The 21115-nt window shown below is 39.2% G+C and overlaps 1 protein-coding gene across 1 annotated transcript in view; it reads right to left on the reverse strand.

Annotated features, from left to right (window-relative positions):
- The window catches only part of PTCH1 (patched 1), an 82692-nt gene that overhangs the window by 39529 nt on the left and 22048 nt on the right, over positions 1-21115 (reverse strand). Inside the window, exons 3-12 of the mRNA XM_024208970.2 lie at positions 13876-14065; positions 12410-12479; positions 12192-12283; positions 10573-10771; positions 8661-8782; positions 6123-6270; positions 5137-5268; positions 4680-4835; positions 3968-4066; positions 2615-2740 (exon numbers count right to left, since the gene is read on the reverse strand). Coding sequence (XP_024064738.2) covers positions 2615-2740; positions 3968-4066; positions 4680-4835; positions 5137-5268; positions 6123-6270; positions 8661-8782; positions 10573-10771; positions 12192-12283; positions 12410-12479; positions 13876-14065 — 1334 coding nt within the window. The remainder of the gene's footprint in view (positions 1-2614; positions 2741-3967; positions 4067-4679; positions 4836-5136; positions 5269-6122; positions 6271-8660; positions 8783-10572; positions 10772-12191; positions 12284-12409; positions 12480-13875; positions 14066-21115) is intronic.

Genomic DNA, 21115 nt, shown 5'->3' on the forward strand with positions numbered 1-21115 from the left:
TAATAGATGCCCCCATTTCTAACAATAAAAGGCTTCTTTCTCGTATTTTTCATTTGTGTTCACAAATTGTTCAGTTACCAGCAGATCCTCAGTGCAGGTCATAGGATGCATATTTTGCGCATTATTCCATCTGTCATGTGTATAAAATGTGCTACTACATATGAGCAGAGAGAGGTTATGGCAACATACATGAAAGACTGGGCAAGTCAAGTACTGTTTTAGATTGAGTAGAAGTTCCTACAGAAAAATTATAAGATAAATGCTACTTTATAAGAGACCTTAATTCTGACATTTATCAGTCTGAGGCTAGGTCTACACTACGGGGGGGGGGGGGGTTGACGTAAGATACGCAACTTCAGCTATGTGAATAGCGTAGCTGAAGTTGCGTATTTTAGGTCGACTTACCTGGCTGTGAGGACGGCGGCGAGTCGACCGCAGCTGCGCCGCCGTCGACTCCGCTTCCGCCTCTTGCCACGGTGGATTTCCAGAGTCGACGGAAGAGCCATCGGGGATCGATTTTATCGCGTCTTCACTAGACGCGATAAGTCGATCCCCAATAGATCGATTGCTACCCGCCGATTCGGCGGGTAGTGAAGACGTGCCCTGAGTAACTTGAACATGAAATCATACTGGACACACTAGATGTGCTGAAACCTCATTTGGAGCATCAGACATTTGTTTTTTGAAAGCATGGTACATCTGACAACATGTGCCTGCTACTGTGAACTACTGAGTGAATTGACAGCAAAACTATAGGTCACACAATATATCTGTCAGAAGAGAGAAAAAGGTTAATATATATATGCACACATGGACTAATACAGCTGCTCTCTCTGTGGATGTCCCACTGGCAGTGGAATTAGTGTATTTCTGGTGTGTGTGGTGGGGACATATTTGAGGCAGACTCCTCAGGACTTGAGCGCCCCTTAACAGCATGGAGTCCACATCTGTGAAGGCCCCCAAAACACAGGAGTTGAATGACTGGGGCCACAGAATCTCTCTCTGTGTGGATCCTCCAATTCTTCTTCCTCTGATCAGTATATTGGGCTGAGGTAGCCTCCACGGAGCCATTCAGCAGCCACTGTGTAGCATATGAAAGGAAGGGGAAGACAAGTTCCCAAGGACTCCCAGTGGAGATAGCCAAAGCCCTTTCTACCACTTGGGCTAGGTGCTGGATCCTTGGAGTTGGGCCATGAAGTAGAAGAGATCATAATAAATAATTTCATTCCAAGAGAGTGTTTAAAAAGAAAAAGGTTACTTTTAACACATTGCATATGCTCTAACAGTGGTGTTGAAATCTATGTTAATCATTGTGTATGTGAATAGGCGTGAATCCTGAACAAAGTCTACAACAGTTGATCTTTGTCATAAGATATTAAGTAATTCCTCTGTCAATATCCCCCATAAGAGATGAAAGTGGCTTTCAGAATTAACTGTACCACCCTGCCCCCCGCCCCCATCCCACAACAAATGAATCTCTGCTAAAGACTTGCATCCTAATTTTAGATATCATTTGAAGACACACAATGCAGAACAGTGATGCCTGTGTTTTCCTGTATTTTCTACATTATTCACTATCAAAATGCCTATTGAGAAGAAAAATAGTAAATTATTAATGTTCAGTGGTCTTCATGCAGCTGTAATCAGTAACTACTTATCGTTTCACAGCTTAATGCAGACATGCCTGAGCCTCTGAAAACTGCAATAATTGCCACAGGTATTAAGAAAAATTGCAGCCCTCACTTCCTCTGGGTTGGTCAAGGGTCAAGTAGAATGAAAAACGATTAGAGAGCCAGGCTACAACAGAAGAAAAATTACTATTGAAAAAGTACAGTTTCTCTGCTGTGTACTAAGGTCAGACAGTGCTATAAATTGCCTATGTGTTAGAGCAGTGTCAGAGGAGAACCTCCCAGAGCTCTCTTCAAAGAGCCCTTTAGCTCTGAAGAGGAGCTTCCTTCAGTATCTCTCAATATTTAATCTCTCTGAAAATGTTTTATCACAAACATAAATATGAGAGAGAAAGAGAGAGAGAGAGAGCGAGCGCCTTCCATTCATAACATTCACACATTCTCTCAAAGTAGTTGGGCACATGAAATTATCGATATACTTTGTTCCAATACTCTGTTAAAAAGACATTGGGAATAAGGGAAGTACCTATTGCTGTGGTAATAGTTAATGTGGTAGCAATGCTCCTTGTTGCTGTCATTGCACAAGGAATTATATTCCCAGTCAGCAATCTGGTTTTGTAGGCTAGTGTATAGCCTGCTGCTTTTAGCCGCGGAGGTGTGTGTGTGTTAAATCTCGCTTAGTTTTCTACTTTTCTGTTTTTGTGCTGGGAGACAGTTGGATGGGTCAGGGTGCTCTTTCACTCTCCTGCGGGACACCAGAGGGTCAGGATCCATGTGTGAGAACTAGGAGGAGCAGAGTAAGGATGAAAAGAATGGGTGTTGTCACCTCTTTCTATATGTGTGGTAGACTAGGGAGCAGAAGTCAATGCAGTGGAATGGAGAAGTACCCGGTATTGACCATGATACTATCACTGAGAGTTACTATCCTGGCCCTACCATGACATAAGCACAACCATATAAGCCAGCAAAACATGATATCAACTTACCTGGAGTGAAAATGCCCGTAAAGCAGGAATAGGAATTAAGGCAGCCATAAAGAAGGCAGTAACATTGCTGATAGATGTAAGGGCGACGCTTGCTCCTGTTCGCTTCAAACATTCACCTGTTCTATCCTGAAAAACATACAACATATCTTAAAAGTCCAATGAATTCAAGAGTATACAGCATTGGGTGTTTAAGGGTTAGATCCTGCAAATGGAGCTGTGAGGTAGCAGCGAGAGATCACCACTGTAGATGTAACATGATGACAATGGCAATCTATAACAAGTTCGTACTGAAATAAATGCACCCACTTAACATAATCTAACAACATAGCAGGTGCCACATAAAGCACTAACAATTCTTTAGGGGGAAAAGAAGGCTTAGCATGGCTTCAAAATTCAAAGATGAAGTGATGCTGAGATCAGATATCAAATATTTCTTTTATTAACGAGGTTATGTTTTGTATCAGTTCAGTCACTTGTTTTAAATATTTTTCAGACAAAATAACCATGCATTAAACTCATGGCTAAACTATGTACCTGTAGCTACATGTCTTGGGAAGCATGTAGCAATAAACCCAGGACCACACAAAGCTTCATACTTTGTTAAAAAATAATTGAGAAAGGATTGTTCGCCAACCTACAGGGCTGTTTGCTGTTGGTTTAAAAGCACATGGTGGCTACAGGTAAAGGAGTCTGTGGTGCTTGTGTGCTAAGACAGATGACAAAAGAGCATGTGGAAGACACAGTTTGTATAAAATAAAAAAACAAGCAAATACATGTTGCTTTTTTACACAGATTTGTAATTCTGATACGAAACTCCAAACTGAAAACAAAACCCCAGTTTAGAGGGAGAGTGCTGTAAAATTAGAGGATTTGGGATTTCACAATGCTCATATGTTAATGATTATTTAGTATTTTCAATTATCACTCCTTTATAAATAAAAAGGAATTGTGGAACATGCATAATTCAAAACAAAACAAAAAAACCTCACCTCAATTTTTTTTCCTATACAACAATTAAAATGCGTGTTTGGTTTTCAAATTTACTCCCTCCTGCTCCTTTGTGCCTTAAAACTTTAAATGATGGATGCAAAAATATTTTAGCATTTTAAAGTCACAATCCTTTATTTCTTTCACCTCCAAAACATACATTTACTTGGAGTTATGGGTGTGCAGAAGAGGTAGGATTGCTTCCTAAATTATCTCTTGCATCATATTTAAATATTAAACTTCTGCTTAGATTATTTTAGCTTAGTTTTCTCCCCCCACTCCTTAAAAAAGACCATTAATCCTAGTCACATTCTGTGTCTCTGAAGCTTTTCCTTTATTTGCCCCAACTCCCCATGTTATCATTACCTCAAATGGAATTCTCTTATTCTGCCCCGTTTCACTAAATGCATGTGCCAAAAGGAAAACGTCATCTACTCCAACTCCAAGAGCAAGAAAAGGCAAAACCTGTGAAAAAAAACCAAGGAAGCTGTTATATTACACTTATAACCTACCATGTAGCCAGAGATTAAATGGCTAATTAAACAATATTCCCAGCACACTTTAAACAGGAATCTATGGACAGGAACAAAAAACTAAAGGATAAAGTAAGGCTAGTAACTTTCTTTCTGAAATAGTGCCAAGGGACTGATGCTGCATTCCTTATGCATGCAAAACTCCCACTGAAGTCAATGAGAGATTTGGGTAGACAAGGAATACCGGATTAGATCCCAAGTGTATTTTGTTAGAACTTGGGCAGACTGATACTTTTAGATGTAAGAGCAAAATGTCTGGTCCCCTATTCTGCACCCCTGCAGAATCAGTGCACCGGGGTCTGCCTGCATAAAGTAAGTTGCAGGATTGGGGCCTCTCTCTTTAACACCCAACAGGAGCACTATTTTTGCAATTTCTCACAGTGGGACATATGAAATGTGAGCTGCTGGAGGAAATAGGCACAAGTACAGAACTAAAATCTAAACTCAGCATTTTTATTTAATTTTTTTCAAAGACTGATTCTGATGGGTTTGTTTACTAACAGAGCACTTGTAATCTAACAGCAGACTAAATAGCTCCTTAATACCTGAGTTGTGGCAGCATTAAAGGAAATTCCAATCAATGAGCACAGGCCCAATCCTGCAGCCACTGAGAGTGCAACCAACAAGACTCCTGCCAGCCCCACGGCACCCTGGGACTTGGCACAGTCCCACCGCAGCATGGTTAAACAGGCATAGGCAAGCTGAAAGCAGAACAATGGAAAAAACAAAAGCAAAACATTAGAATGTGTCATATTCTAATGTTTACCTCCCCCAACCAAAAGCATGCATACAAAATACATTTTAAAAGAGTACACACATTAGAGATGTTACATAAACAGGTGATACTCATAAGTCAAAGATGCACAAATTGCAAACTGACAATTTCATCCTAGGCATTATGAAAATTGTATATACCATAGGCTGGAGTCAATAATGCACATGTATGTTAAAAGCAGTTAGAACACTAGAGAAATTAAATAAACAAGATTACATTTATTTTACCATTAATAAGTAGCCGCTAGCAACTCTGATAACACTGACATCAGAAAATGATTTTAGGATGTCATCCAGAGTAGTTGTAGTAAAGGAAAGCACCTTCTGAGTAGAGTTTTGTGCAACACTTTGATGAACAACCTGTGAACAGATATTTAACAATAAGCATTACTAAACGAAGGGGATACATTATGAGCTTTCTGCACTATACATTTGAAGCCAACTTTTGTCTTAATCATTAGCATTAAAATGTACACCCTTCAGAGGAGATTTTGTTGATCCTAGTTGAAATCACTAATGCATTTGCTACATATTCATTGCAAGTTACTGAAGATCAAATTAGAATGTGTGTTTTGCTGAGAAGGCAGTTGCAATCACAGTTCATTCAGAAAAATTTTCAATATTGAAATTTAAGAAGGCTTTTCTGCTCTCTTCCTTTTCTCTCTAACTCTTGTTATATCAGTTTTGCCTCTAATCCAAAACAACAAATTCTTAAGGGCACTCCTCTCTTTCTTCATTGGCCGGCCACTTTAGGGAGGTCACAAGCAGCTCAGCAGAGGTCAATGCCTGGGAAACAAAGGCCAGATAATGTCACATGACCTCACCAATGGGACTGCAGCTGTGAGCAGATTCTATGGCTAGCTAATGTTTTCCAGACACCTTTCTCCAGTAATCACACTGACCAAGTGCTTTTAAATTCAGTCTAGCACTTACATCTTCAGTTCTTTTTCCGTCTCAGCAAATCAGAAAAATGTTCTCAATAACAGGAACAAAAAATAAACAGTACCTTTTCTTAGTGTTACTCATATGTGAACAGCCAAATAGTTGTTATATTAAAAAGAAGAAAGAAAAGCAGTATTTTAAAATATCCTGTTGCAGTGAGTACATTATTACTTTAGAACTAGGACACACCCACACATTAAGCACCTTCCTTATTGGACTGCTATAATCTATGAGATTTCAAAGCATGATTTCCAGGTGACTTTGTATTTTACCTCAACATACATCCTCTGCCAGGCTTCCAGAATTGCGGCTGCCTTGTCTTCATTCCAGTTGATGTGTGAAACATACTCATACCCCTTGAAGTGTTCATACATTTGCTTAGGAGTCATTAACTGAAACATGGTCTGTAAAGCCTGAGCACTGTAACAGGGAGAGGGAGAAGGAGGAAAAGGTATAAAACAAACATTTTCAGGAAGTGATTTTCATTGCATAAAGTCTTGAATGAGAGCCTTAGAGCAACTTGCAAGACTGTTTTTCTTTTATAAGGCACATTAAAATTGAACCAGAGTAATTATTCTATTTAGTTACTGGTACAGATGTATTGATATATACAGTATTTAGGGCCAGATTCTGCTTCTGCTTAAGACAATGGAAGCTTTGCCATGAACTTCAATAAAATCAGTTTCAGGCCTAAAGGATGTAACCTTACAAATCTGTTTTTGGACAAAGACAAAAATTAAATTAATAGTCAATTTACTATTTAATTTCTAATATATGAACTAGGGAGGGCAGAGGAATAGCGAGGAATACTGCATAATGTAGCAAGTTGTCAATAATTCTTCATCCAGGGGCTTTGGGATTTTTGCTTTCCTTGGGGAGAAATGCCAGACTGAACTCTTGACAAGCAACCAGGATTATACAAAGGGTGATCACTGTTCATCAGCAAATTTTTGCTCTCTTTCAACATTATATGATTGTATCTAGCACACATAGCCATCCAAGGAAAGACAGTACACATTTCACTTTAGATATGTTTTTGGCTACTTCTTAAACTATGCTGCAGTTCACCTTTACAGAATATATTAAATTCATTAAAATAAAATAAAAAACCCTTAATACTCAGTGTAAAAACTTCAAAATCTTTATAAAAACTTCTATTAAAATTCTGCATGCATTTTTTAACTTCTCAATGATACTTATGTTGTGTCTCGGCATAAACACATCCATTTAATTTTATTTTAATATATAACCTGCATCTTAAACTTCTGCTACTCTATATATATGTAAAATGACCATATGGCCCATTGTTTCCAAGGACAGTCCTGTTTCTTCATATGATGTGCTGGGGTCCCAGGAATTCTTTTGAGATACCTGCCACATTCCAGGTTTTTTTGCATCCATCACAATGTTTATTCAAGATATATTGCCATACAGAGTAGAATTCGATCTCAGGTGAGTGCCCTAACCATTATCCTATGTGATATTCTGATGTGGAGCTCCCTCAGTCTCCTGTTGAAGTACAGTACAGTGGTTAAAATGCTCACTGGAGAGGTGGCACCCCCTATTCAAATCCCTTCTCATTATGGAGAGGGGGGACTTGAATCAGTGGTCTCCCACATCCTGGGTGAGTACACTAACCAATGGGTTAATGGTTATAAGGGAGATCTGCCTCCTCCTCCTTACCCTATCCTCTGGATGTTTTGTGTAGATCTAGGCAGCCTCTAAGCATGGCTACTGGATTGGATACTGCATGCAAGTTTGGTGGGGGAGTGGCTGTCTTCTCCAGGTTCATGGATTTCAAGCAGAGATAGGCACCTCCCTGAAGCCTGAACTTAGGCACCTATGTTCTTGTGAATTTTTTAGGCACCTAAAAGTTAGGCATTGCAACACTTAGCATCACAATGTAAGTCCCTTTGTGGATCTGGGCCTAAGTCACCAGAAAAAGCCTTCCACTCCGAGGAATATGTATATGTCTGTTGGGTCAGAAGCAGGCAGCAGTGACCTCAGCATGCAGTTTGCTTCTCTCTTTTTTATGACAGTTTTGCAACTCTAAAAATGTCACCATAAAAATGTCACAATTTTTTATTTTGAAAACATGTGCAAGTTGCACATACTAATAGGTGCCAACTTCTCCCGGCGCCGGTGGGTGCTTGCGCCCCCCCCCGCCCCTGCCCTGACTCCACCCCTGCCCTGCCCCCATTCCAACCCCTTTCCCCGAAGTCCCCGTCCCAACTCCGCTCACTCCCTGTCCCTATTGGATCCCTCCCCAAATCCTGGCCCCGGCCCCACCTCTTCTCCCGAGCATGCCGCGTTCCCCCTCCCTCCCAGTGCTTGCCACCGCGAAACAGCTGTTTCATGGAACAAGCGCTGGGAGCCAGGGGGAAAAAGCAGGCACGCAGCGCACTCAGGGAAGAGGCGGAGTGGAGGCGGAGGTGAGCTGGGGCGGAGGAGGGGGGCAGGGAGCTGCCAGTGAGTGCAGAGCACCCACCAATTTTCCCCCACGGAGTCGGCGCCTATGCACATACTGTTAAATACTTTTTTAAATGCGAGTAAATATTAAGGTCCCAATTCAGGAAAGCAGCTGAACATGTGCCTGAGTCATCCTGATTCAAGACAGCACTTAAGTGCCTACTTAAACACATGCTTAAATGATGTCCTTATTAAAGATATTTTCCTGAATCTTGAACTAAAATATACATTCACTGATTTTAGGAGGCAATTGGTTTTATACTATTTAAAAACAAACAAACAAAAAAAAAACCCTAGCAGTGTAAAGCTCAAGAATTTACTTTAAAACTCTGTGTGTTTACCTGACAAGTTTTCCAGTACCATTCTTGACTGTTCCACCTACAATCAACTCCTCCTGCCAGTGCATGTACTTTTTTGACAGTCCGTAGCATCCACCACTCAAAACAAGGGCCACATCAAGAGGCTAAAATAAAATTATTGATAAGTCATCCAGCTGTGTGACTTAGCAGACAAATCATATTTGACATCAACATCTAGTACATTGGAATAAAATAAATTAGAAGTCAAATGCTAAAAATGTGCTTATCAAACAGAACAGCCTTCATGATTAACTTCCAGCAAAGAGCTGGAGCTAGCCAAATATTTCTTCATGAGACTTCAAAGCTTAAACCATACTGTTTTTGTTTGGTTGGTTTTATTTATTTTTACACTGTGTAAAATACAGATTAACTATATTTTTATGACAGGAAGTTCTCACTTGTAATCCTAATACTTAGTACATGAATGCACTGAAACATGATGTCGACAATGCAATAGGTGCTCATGGAGACACTATTCTGTACATTGATTTAAGGAACGCTAACTCGTAAAGCATGAAAACTTGGTTAAAAATATATTTCAAGATGATAGGAGGAAGGACAACATACTACTAGCTCAATGAAGAGGCCATAGTGTTTTAAAATATATTAAATAAAAAAAGGCCTAATATATCTTGATGGAAGAGGCATAGGGCCTATAGTACCTTCCAAAAATGACTGATTTACAAGGAGACATACATCTAGACTGCAGACTAGGTTCCTAATAAAACATGAAGATGGAATCTGTTTCTAATATCAGACCAAACACATCTACTACAAAATCCACAAGGAAGCACTCCTTGCTAACACTTTTCTAGATAATTCATTTTCTCTGCCCATGTAGATATGCTATTTGGAATATGCATCCTGAATATGCAAATTCAAAATAGTGTTAGGAATATGATTTGTCATGTAAATGTGCGGTCTGATCCTGAAGTTTCTTACTCAGGAAAAACTCCCACTGAAACCCTGGAAATGACTTGGACTTGCCAATTGTCTCCCATTAACTTCAGTGAGGTGGAAGAGATCTTCAAGCACATTCAATTCCAAGTGAGACTGTCAACAAGTGAACCTCATTCTTTATTACAATTTTATTTCTTTTCGTGAGCTTTTGCATGTTAATATGTTTGTGTGATGAGAGAGTGGGTGGTGAAAGGACACAAATCCAAATGACACTAAGGACTGGCTTGAGTCAAGCCTTGCACCAGTATTCTACTGGGTAGAAGACACAAGGCCCTTCCTCCCCACACGTGCTTCTATCTACAGTGTGACCAGGCATAATCATAGTTCTTATACGCCAAAAGTACAACGGGCCTGATTCTCCTACTTGTATGTTGATTTTACATTTATGTAACCCCATTGACTTCAGTTTGTTTACTCTTGATTTACCAGCAACTAAAAGTAAAATCAAGCTCAGTGACTACACAACTCTGGCATCACCAGAGTTGTAATAGTGGGTTGGAGGGGGCAGGTGAAGTTGGGGCCAAGGACTTGCCAATCCTCTGCACAGGTCAGCAAAACTGGCCCAGCATGGTACACCATGTCAGTGTGTAGCAGCAGCTGCATTCCTCCTGCACTCCAGGAGTCACTGTGCCTGCCTGAGGCACAATGACTACTGGTGTTCCAGACAGGATAGTGTGTCACTGTGGTACCATCTCCCGTCATGCCCATGGCTGAAGAGCCATAATCTGACTCTGAGTATGTGGGTCACAGTATTGCCTCAGAGACTGAAGAAAGTTAGCAGCTCGTGATTAAGTCCATGTAACAGGAATCAAATAATAAAGATTGCTTGGAAATATGAGACTTGTGTTGCTTTAAAAAAATTACACCCCTTTCCCTTCCCTCCTCACATACACCCACTTCCCTGAAATAGTTCACAGATGATAAGCAAGCTTACTTTGGTTGAATTTTTGTTGGGGGCTGTGACTGGACAATCGGGATCAGTAGGATTCAGGCAAGGTCGATCCATATAACCATGACCAACCTCTGCTTTATTCAGCATCTCCTCCCAACTCTCTACTTGATAGTTTATTTTTTTTAACTCTTCCAAGAATTCTAAGGGGTCAAAGTTTATCCACTGCAAAGGAGGTTTCCCTCTGTAAAAGAAATTAGGGGTAGAAAGATGGAAAATACATTGAAGAAAAGCCTTTAGTTTTTAAATCTGTATTTGTCCAAAGACTAGAATGCTGTTTTAGCTATTTTGAGCTGTAATCCACTTTTGGAACCTATTTTATCAAATGAAATGTATATTTTAATTGGATTTGTTTATATATTTTCTTCATGTAGTCCTGATGCAACCTTATTTAAAAGCCCCATACATAAAGATCAGCCTTATCTTTTTTCTAATAAAGGGAATATTTACATGTTAATTATGGTAAATATACTCACATAGCCACCTTGCCCCCCCCCCCAAAAGGCAACCAACTGCTGCTTCAAAGCAATACCACCAAAGGGGAGTGAGGGGGACACAGGGGAGAAAGAATTTCACACAGTGTCAGATTACCACTCATTTAGTCTAATAAATGTTTTTCAAATGTAATCAATCAAAATATCTGATCTTTATTACCTCTAATAGTACTGTGCTCCTTCCAATTCTCTGACAGCTCGGCAATCAGCAAGCAAACTCCCTGCTGCCACGGCCATCCCTGCCACTTGTCCCACCCCCCACTTTTGAATTTGTGATGTTGATAGACCAGAAAGGCTTTTGGCAGCCTTATTTTGTGGTTCAAACCACACTGTATCTGCTTAACCAGGCTTAAGTCATTATTCCGAATCTCCCAACCAGAAAACACAAAACCCCTTATTTCCCCATCTAAGACTGTACACTAAAGGTTAGGAGATGGCCATTGCAAATTGCTTTACAGACACATGCAAACCAGGGCAGAAACAATAACTCAAATGCTAACTCTTGCATAATTAACCAAAAATGTCTGCACAGATTAACAATTCACTCTTTGAAGGATTGAGTGCATATAATATCACAATAGTATGCTGTGGAAAACCTCTCCTAAAAGATACTATTTTTGTTTCTTTAATGATCTAATAAACAAAGGATTAGCTTTTTACTCCTTAGGAAGACTTGAGATTTTACTCCCGACAATTATCCACGTACATTTATCCACAGCTAAGCTAAACTGAATTCTCAAGCAATCAATGCCTTTGTGGTTTTCAAGGACAAAAACAAAGTTTATTTCCAAAAAAGCAAACAACTTTAAAAGGTCATAAAAACTGAGAAGCTGCATTTTCTTTTGCATGTTAATGTAATAGTAAAAATAAATAAAGATTAATTTGATGCCTACAATTCAGCTTCTGAGGAAAAAGGAAAAAAAACTTTGTGGAGCTCTTTTTGTTCAATTAAAAAAATAAAATCCATATACATTTTCTGACTCATCACTAATGTTTTTATTTCTTGATTAAACCAGCATCCGAATAAACAATAGGAATGGAATGTGAAAACATGCACAGTTTTACAATTAAAACCCCCCCACAGATTAGAAAATAAAACAGTTCACTTACAATAGATAGGCAGTCCCTGCCTGTAACTTTGCCCCCTCCCAGAAGCAGTCCAAAGGCGTGATGATTAAACAAGGATAAAGATATTCTATAATCTGTCAAAGTTAGAAGGGGAAAAAGCACACACATTTAGGCTCGAACATATCAAAGTGCACAAGTGGAAGTTATTATGAAGAGTGGGGAAGTAAAATGTATAGAAACCAAACTCATGGTATATCTACCTGGTCCATGTACCCTGCTTCTGTGATAAGTTCTCCTGATTTAAAACATAAATGTTCCAATTTCCATTGTCTGTAAAAAACATAAAGAACAAAAATGTCTTCCACAATCAAAAGCATGCATTATATAAACACAACACACATTTAAAATTGCAATTCACATATGTAGATGCCTCACTTCTAGGTAGTAAGTACCGAGAAAGGGAGGTCTCATTTGGAGTTAGCACCCCACACCTCACAGTGCAAAGGCCTCTTCTGGTGCATCTATATGTTTGTAGTAGGCATGGCAAGTAGGCATGGTATAAAAGTAATTAAAAACAATGGAGCTACTCTTGGAGCAATGTGTTATTCAACGTGAATGAAGGTGGCAGGATCTGGCTCCTGTAAGTGGGACTACTTATAGCGTAAGGCACTAATTAATGTGACTAAAGAGGGTGCGGGCAGGAGGGACAGAATCAAGCTCAGGAGGCTAGAATAATCCTAGCCCTAACTCATCTGTGCTGGAGAGTAGGAGGAATTAAGAGTCTACCTCCCAGTTTGGCTGTGTTACAACTATCAACATCTCAGCTTCTAGCACTTGGGGAAGTGCAGGAGCTATCCTGGAGATGCTCCCCTAGGAACAAGTGGGCAGGAAGGGACAGGGTGTAAGCAGGACCATGGCTCTACCCGTGCTAGGCACCTGCTCTGATACATAAGAGTGTATCAGATTACTTCCCCAACCCAGAGGTAACCCTGGCAGGAACTGAGCCTCAGCGGGGTACTTAACTCTACTATCTAGCCCAGGGTCAACAGTGGATACTTATTGTTAAAGGTCATCCTTATTACTAGACACATTTATTCCTATTACCATGCTTAATTTTATTTTTAGATAGACAATTTAATCAAGCAGACCTCAGATACATTAAGCACCTGTACAGATACCGAGAAACCCAAGTTTGGCATCCTTGTGTCTACACCAAATAATCAATCGGAACTCCATTTCCCATCTATTCATATAGCCCCTGTTCCCAAAGTCTTGGAATGTCATCTGCACTAGTGTCCACAGTAATTACTTGTTTCCTTCAGGTGGCAGTGAGTGAGGGCATCTCCAATGTGGAGGGCTTCTTACTGCTCTAAAGCCCACCAATGAAGTGCTAACACCACATGTAGATTCTGTGGGGCAGAGTCACCACTACTTTACCAAGCAATAGGCTGGTACTGCAGGACTACTCGTGTGAGTAAGGGTTTCAGGCTCTGATCCAATGCTCCTTATCTTTGCTTTATTTATTAAGATCCAAACTCTCACTGTTATCATAAAACTCTTTCAAATATCTAAGTCCTGACAATCAAATACAAATCAAAATGCAGTGCTAATGAAAGGTGTTCTTAATTGCTAGCCTTTCAAAAATGCATGTAAAGCAGAGAATAAGTGTATATCTACTTGTTAGTTGCCACATAAGATCAGAAATGCCTTTGCTTCCCCACCTTACCTGTTGTACATATAAATGTGTACCCTGCTGGCTTGAAGTGCAGAGTCAAGGTGCTGTCTGAGTGCTTCTGTTGTTAGTACATTAGCACCATCTTCTTGTGGTGTTTGAATCATGAGCTGGGGATTAAACATGGCCTCTTCTCCAATCTTCTGGCGCGTGTAATTTAACTCCCGACTCACTCGTCCACCAACTGACAGACAAATATTTACAGCTTTGTATTAGCCAATAATTTACTCTAGATTCACATTCTAAGAGCTCACAGGTCACCAATAAACTTCACCACAACTATGGAGTATGTGGTAGTCAGTTCTGAGCTGAAATAATTTTAAAGCTAATATTAAATTTATTTTGCCAACAAGGTAACAAAAAAGTATTCTTCATTAAAAAACAACTTCATTGTCTGGACTACACTAAAAAAGTGATGCATAAATTATAGGCTGTTAGACACGTGCTTTTTCTACATTATAATCAATATTCCAGAAGTAGAAATTAAAAAAAAAATTGAGAAACTTTTTCCTTACAAACCAGACCAAATATTTCTATGCTACAATTTCTTACACTTGTATAAACAGTCTGCTCCGATAGCACATTTCAAGATAAATGGCTTCAATTTACACTCTTCTAAATAATTTGGCAATGGCAGAAGGCAAAATGTTTCTCTTCAGTAAAAAAGGAGGGAGAGGGGAAGAGTAAATGAGCATGAGTACTTCTTTCTGCCTTTCAGAAAAATGTTAAATTATTGCTAAGTTAGGTTCACATAATGAGGTGCAGTTTGAGGGCAACAGAAATAATCACCTAAATTTGAGCGATCTACCCTAGTGATCTAATAGCCACACAATGTGCTGCCATGCAGTGGATCAGAATTCGTGGACCAAGTTTGGTCTTAAGCCCATATGGGCTGTATAGCCTACTCCATCTCAAGAAATGGCAGACAAGAGAAAAAGAGGAAGGAGTGTAATACTGATGGGCTCTAGAGGAAGTCATATTCAACCTTCCTTGCCAGCGAGAATGAAACAGAAGTGGGAAATGGGTGAAGGCAATCTCCCCACTGACAGCACCAGAGCATTCAGATAAAGAAACCATTCATATTCATTTCATGTTGGATAGAACTTTATTCCTCAGGTAGTCTGACTGACATCAATGTGGAGAAAAGTGTTACCCAGTGTAATTAAGGGTACCAGAATCTGGCCTTCTGTAAATAAAGATACCTCAGGTTCCTTCTGCATTGGAGTTTGCTTGGTTTCACATTCCAGGAAGCAAACAATCTTTGGAGAAGTAAATAACTGTTTGCACAAAGCTCTTTGTTCCTTTTCTCCACCTATCATATGTGGCATTACCACCTCCACATGTTATAATAGATACCAGATCGCAACCAACATTAGCATCAGACACTTTACTTTTAACACTCCAGTTACTAGAGCACAGCAAAAAAATATATTTCACTGGGATTTTTCATTTTTCACAAAAGAAATCAAATAACACAAAACTGTGTATATGGAATTCTACCCAAGAAATATACTTGCTATTTCTCCTTTTTGAGTTTTTTACATTAAGTGAAACAAAATTAAATGCAAACACAAATCAAACTGTGTAAAGCAAATCAAGTTATTGATCTAGACTGAAAAGCTATTTATCAGATACATCCATTTCTTAAAGGTACAGAATTGCACTTATAGCAGCTGTTAATAAAATCGTACTGCTTTCCTGATAAGGTTAATGATTACCCTCACTTCTGTCTCCACAGGACAATGCTCTGTGTCATTCTAACAAAGTTTGACTCAGCTTGCATGGGTGCCAATGACACACTTTTTATGTGTGATAATCTATAGTTCTTACAACAAAAGTCAGTCTCTGCACTCCTTTCCAAAATCCTTTAGATGCAATCCATTCAGGACTGAAAATGCCTCTTCTCTATGTTTCCACAGCACCCATCACAATGATGCCCCAATCTAATTAGGGCATTTGGGTGCTACCATAGCATAACTATTTACTACCACTACAACATGCTCTGCCATTCCACTCCTGAATACATCACTTTACTTTTGGAATCACTGGAATTTAACTCCATTTTAGCCAACAGCTCAAATCTAATGTAAGACAAAAGACATTCCCCATCTCTGCTGAAAGTGACCAACTGTTTACTATCAACAGAAATTATTGCTTCCTAATCGAGGTGCTGTCAAACTATATTAACCTCAATGAAGAAGGCAGATTTAGCTAATCAGAATTACATCACACCAGTCAGTCGACAGGAGAGAAGCTATTTTTTCTTTTACATTCAATATAGGAATAACAAAACAGTTCAAGAAAATGGGCATATTCCCCAATATGTTGAAAATGGAATGTGCAGCAGCATTCTTGTTAAACAGACATTACACCATATATTAATTTTTTCCTAGTTCCATCTGGTATTTCACTTACCTCAATAGTATTAAAACATGGTTTATCAGACTATTTTTAAGGCATTTTAAATGATGTAAAACACATACAAACCTATTTATAAATTATAATTAAAAGGAACAATCTGACTGACCGCCAAAGATACATATGCAATAACATATCTATATAGATTGGAAGCAAATAGTTACATCAATGGCCTTTCAGTATGTCTAATGAAGAGAGGAAGAGGCAAAAATAAGAAATATTTTCTATCCACTATTTGCTGAGTAATCACCTTTACAACTGCTACAGCCTCATGTGCTCTGCCCTTGTCTTGCAAGTATCCACAACTAGTGCCGAAATGACTCTTAGAAGGCAGACACCATTAAAAAAATAATGCCACTAAACTCTCCTTGAAACTCTGTCTTATTATGTACTCAAAGATATGCCAATACCTCACAACACATGCACACTCTCATGTGTCATTCCTTACGTATATTTAACAAATATAAATATATACTGCAGTGTCAGAAAATTCCTTCTGAATAACAGGCATTGTGGAAAATCCTGTTTGTCATCAAAATGATGGTCTTTTTTGTTGTTGTCTTTTTTCCTTTTATGTAATGCATTTTTATGTGGGAAATAAGAATACTTTTTTAGTCAAATCTTCACTGAGATGTGCCTAAGTCAATGGCCTATAATAACAATACATCTCATTTTATTTGTAAACAATGTTGCATGTAGAAATATCTTAAGTGGAAGAGAGCAAAGAAAGTAAGGAAATTTCTGGTTTGATGTTTTGATGATAAAATCCTTGAGGGTCACGCTCATGGTTTTTGATATTCGAGCCACCTGATGGCATTCTAGTCCTGTATTACATGATTCCTTATGATTTAAGTGTCTGTATAGCTGAGCTGGTAGCATTATTGCCTCCAGGCTAGAAGACAGATTTAAATTACAAATCAGTACTTGGGCTCATAGCCAGTGATGATACTATATTACAGTATGTGTACTACTCTCTTACAGGTGCCATCAGATTCTGGGTGGCTGTGTGGAAATAAGACACCACATCCCTTTTCAAAAATCCGGGGTAATAAAATCAGTGTCCTCACCAACATTCCTCTGTTAAATCAGTTTTTAATGCTCAAGAATGTGTGTGAAAGCTAGTGCTGAATGTTGGATGACTGCTGTATTTGCATACACTCCCAGGATCTTCCTCTCCACCACACTTCAAAATAATTTTCAAATTAAATATCAGTTCTTGTGAGAAGTGCTAGACTGGCATTCCCCAAGAAGACTGAAGTCATCTATTCATGCACAGGACAGCTACAGAACAGGAAGTACCATGCAAGCTTCTCTCACAGTGACCTTAAAAGATCATCCGTATTAGTACAGAGTAATTCAGTTTCCATGCTCATTAAGGGCCTGATTATGCTTCTGTTGAAGTAAATGGAAGTTCTCTACTGACTTCAGTGAGAGCCAGATCAAGTGTAAATCCTTTGCCTTTCTCAGGAGACTGTAAAAAGTGCTAATTGTGATGTGGACACTAGTCCACTAAAAACTGGACTAAGACCATCGACTTTTTTTCTGAGACCAATGAACAGCTGTCAGGTGGTAACAAGTCTTAGTCTTCTTTAACCTGAGGCAGAGTTGAACCAGTGACCTAGAGGTGAAAGGCACTGTATCTTATTACCAAGCCCTTGAGCCACCCTCCCAGTACCTCAGTCATCACTTTGTAAAGTGCTTTACAATACCTCAACTGTGAAGAATCTTACATAAAACTAAATTCTGTTCTGCCTTATTATATAGCTCAAAATACTGACACACGTTTCCCAAACACAGTACAACACAGCAGTATTGAACTCTTTTCATTCTAACTACCGTCCTATATTTGTTTTCACTTTGGCAATCCCCTGACTTACTAATAGTCTCAAAATGATTATGTAATTCAATTCATACATTCATTTCAGTAACACTAGCTTACACTTCATTGTCTTAGTTATACCTGTCTCATAAGTAGCCTCAAGCATTTATATGCATTACATCAGTACTCATTGAAAGCACTCTGGAACCTGTTACTAGAAATTGGAATTCCCTTTGAATAAAGTAATTTTATTAACAAGCCTCTCTTCTGCTACAAACTTCGACACAGAAATCACAGAATGAGTGACAGCCAAAAGCACTGTTCATTAATTTGCTGTCCACCTTATTGTTCGAGAGCATTAAATATTTCTCTTTCAGCAAGTCATGTAGTGCCCCATTTCAAATGAGTGGCATTACAATACTGGACATATTTTGGGGATTTATTTAAAGTAAGGATACTTTTTTGTAGTTACTTTTCATCCAACTGTACTGTAAATGACTTTAAATTATCTAATGCAAGTCTCTCCCAAAGAAGACCTCTGTAAATAAAATATACCCTTGGATTTTTGCATATGGATATCTAACTGCATGTATGAAGGACAGAATTTGGACACAGGCCAATATTTTCAAGAGTGACTATTGTTTTTGCATGCCTCTATTGTTGGGTGCTCAGCTTGATGCACCTAAATGGGGCTTGGTTTCTCAGAAAGTGTTGAGTACTTGTTCTATTAGAATCGTGCCCCTTGACACAATGTCTCCATTTGGGCACACAAAAATTGAGGAACCCAAAACCAATAGTCACTTCTGAAAATCATGCCCTGAAGTTGTGAAATTTTCTTTAAGTACAGGGAACATTACATTTTTCATTTTCAGTACTATACATCTTCATTTTTAGATCATTATGGACTAATGATGCTGGTTTGCCATCTATTTTTAAATCTACTCCACCTAACATAGCACATGACACCAAGAATCTAAGTATATGTCTCCACCCCCCTACACAAAAAAAAGAGAGAGATTGTTCCAGTCAAAAAGGCATGTAAAGGCAAGGCTTCCTTTCCTATCTCTTCTTAAGTGTTATAGAGTGCTCTCATTTACTGTTTGGGCAATGCCAAGAGCAACTCCCCAGCAGTCTGCAATACCAGTTATGATCTAAATAGTGCAGGCAACTACTTTATAATAAAAACAGGGATTGAAAAAATATATCCATGATACTTAGGCTTAGTTCTCAAGCCAGAATGTAACCTGACTGAAAAATAGCTGTGTGGCCACACCCACAAAGTCACACCCACAAAACCCCTGCAAGTTCAAGGAACAGAACACTTGTCTACTGTACCAATTTGTCTACTCTCTGTTTAATACATTTTAAAAAGTTCAGCTCTTTTGTTATACCTTCTTTTCCCTTCCCGACTTCACTTTTCCCTTTTTTTTTTCCTATAAAAAGTTTGTGGTTCATCCTTTCTAGCATCTATTCTCTTTTCCTTCTCTCTGCAACCCTTCAATCTGTTTTCTACCTCCTCCCTTTTTTTTCTGTCTCTCCTTTCTTCTCTCAAAATCAATCTCTCTATATACATATATAAAATCTATCTACACATATACACACTACATACTTTTTTCTAACTTAACCCATCAGTCTTTTACTCATTCTTGCCTACCCCATACATCTCCATACACATACATGCTCCAAATTTTACCAAAGGCTTACGAGTCAGAGGACTAACCCTACTGAAGGCCATTACAAAAGATGGAAGGGTGCCCTACTGCCCAGGTAAGAAGCCAATATCCTATCCAGTTGTGGAGAAAAAGGTAGGTGCTGGGATTTGTACCAGCATGTTATCGCTGGACAATGTCCAGCAGCTCTCTATCCCCCCTTTACCCACTCCCCAACCTTTTCTGGCTGGAAGGGAGGAAGAGCACTTCCTCCCCCCCACGCCCCTTCTCGCAACTCTCTACACTCAGGATGCTGTGAGAGTAAGAAGGAAGTGTATCCATTACCGTACCTCTCCCAGCCTCCTACCTGTTGAAGTGGAGGAATGTACTACTCTACCCTTTGCTCAACTTTCTGATTACTGCTCAGGGGATGCTACCCCCACCTATTCTCTGTATGAGTCCTCCCCATACATAGTCTTGGTGATGCTCAGGGCTTTTCCAAGCAGCAGCAGGGTGAAAGTGATCCAGTTTTGTAATAACTATGTGACACTGAAGCTTACTGGTAAGACAGAACGATCTTTATCTACCTGCCCTCTGTTGTATAGCATGTTTTGGGATTACACAAGTATATACCTGTCACCTGACAGGAGGCAGTATCCATCATCTCCAATGACATTTTTCTTTATTATTAATCAAATGCAAATACAACATATCAATTAAAAAGATCAGCACAAACTAATACTTTCAATTAGTATTCAAACAGAAACCTCTAGAGTGGAAGCTGGGGAGAGGAACTCCCCTGACTGATGAGAGGATTATCCTGCCTCTTACTGGACAGCTGTCAATAACTACTGTTTCTGAATCTTAATGGCTTTCTGATCAAACAGACACTTCTTGTTCTCAAAATAGTTCCTTCTCTAGTGGCTTGTTGGGCATATGAGATGGATCCATCACCTGAAGTTTATTATTGGTGCTCATCATCTTTTCCACTGTCAGAGATTGGGTGACCATGTGTTATTTTTGTCCAAACATGGGCACTGTCAGACGTATTCTGGATGTCCACAAGATACAGAGAGTCAATGTCCTCCATGGTAATGTTTAGATGTTTTTGTTCCTTCTCTAGGACTGACATTCAGGGTGCAGATGGTATAAGCGGTTACCATGGCAGATTGCCAGCCATTTTCTGTTTGAAATCCAGTATTCACTCCCACTCGCAAAGGTGGCAACTGGCATGTTTGTTGAGTTATTTCTTCTGTTGTGTATTGTTCTTTTGTAACTACTTCAGGGTAGTCTGGTTTATGAAGAAGTTTGGACACAAAAATCTTTGTCCTTCTGCCCACAAATTTCT

The sequence above is a fragment of the Terrapene carolina genome, unplaced genomic scaffold, assembly GCF_002925995.2.
Source record: "Terrapene carolina triunguis isolate 2854851 unplaced genomic scaffold, T_m_triunguis-2.0 Scaffold113, whole genome shotgun sequence".
Taxonomy (NCBI): Eukaryota; Metazoa; Chordata; order Testudines; family Emydidae; genus Terrapene; species Terrapene triunguis.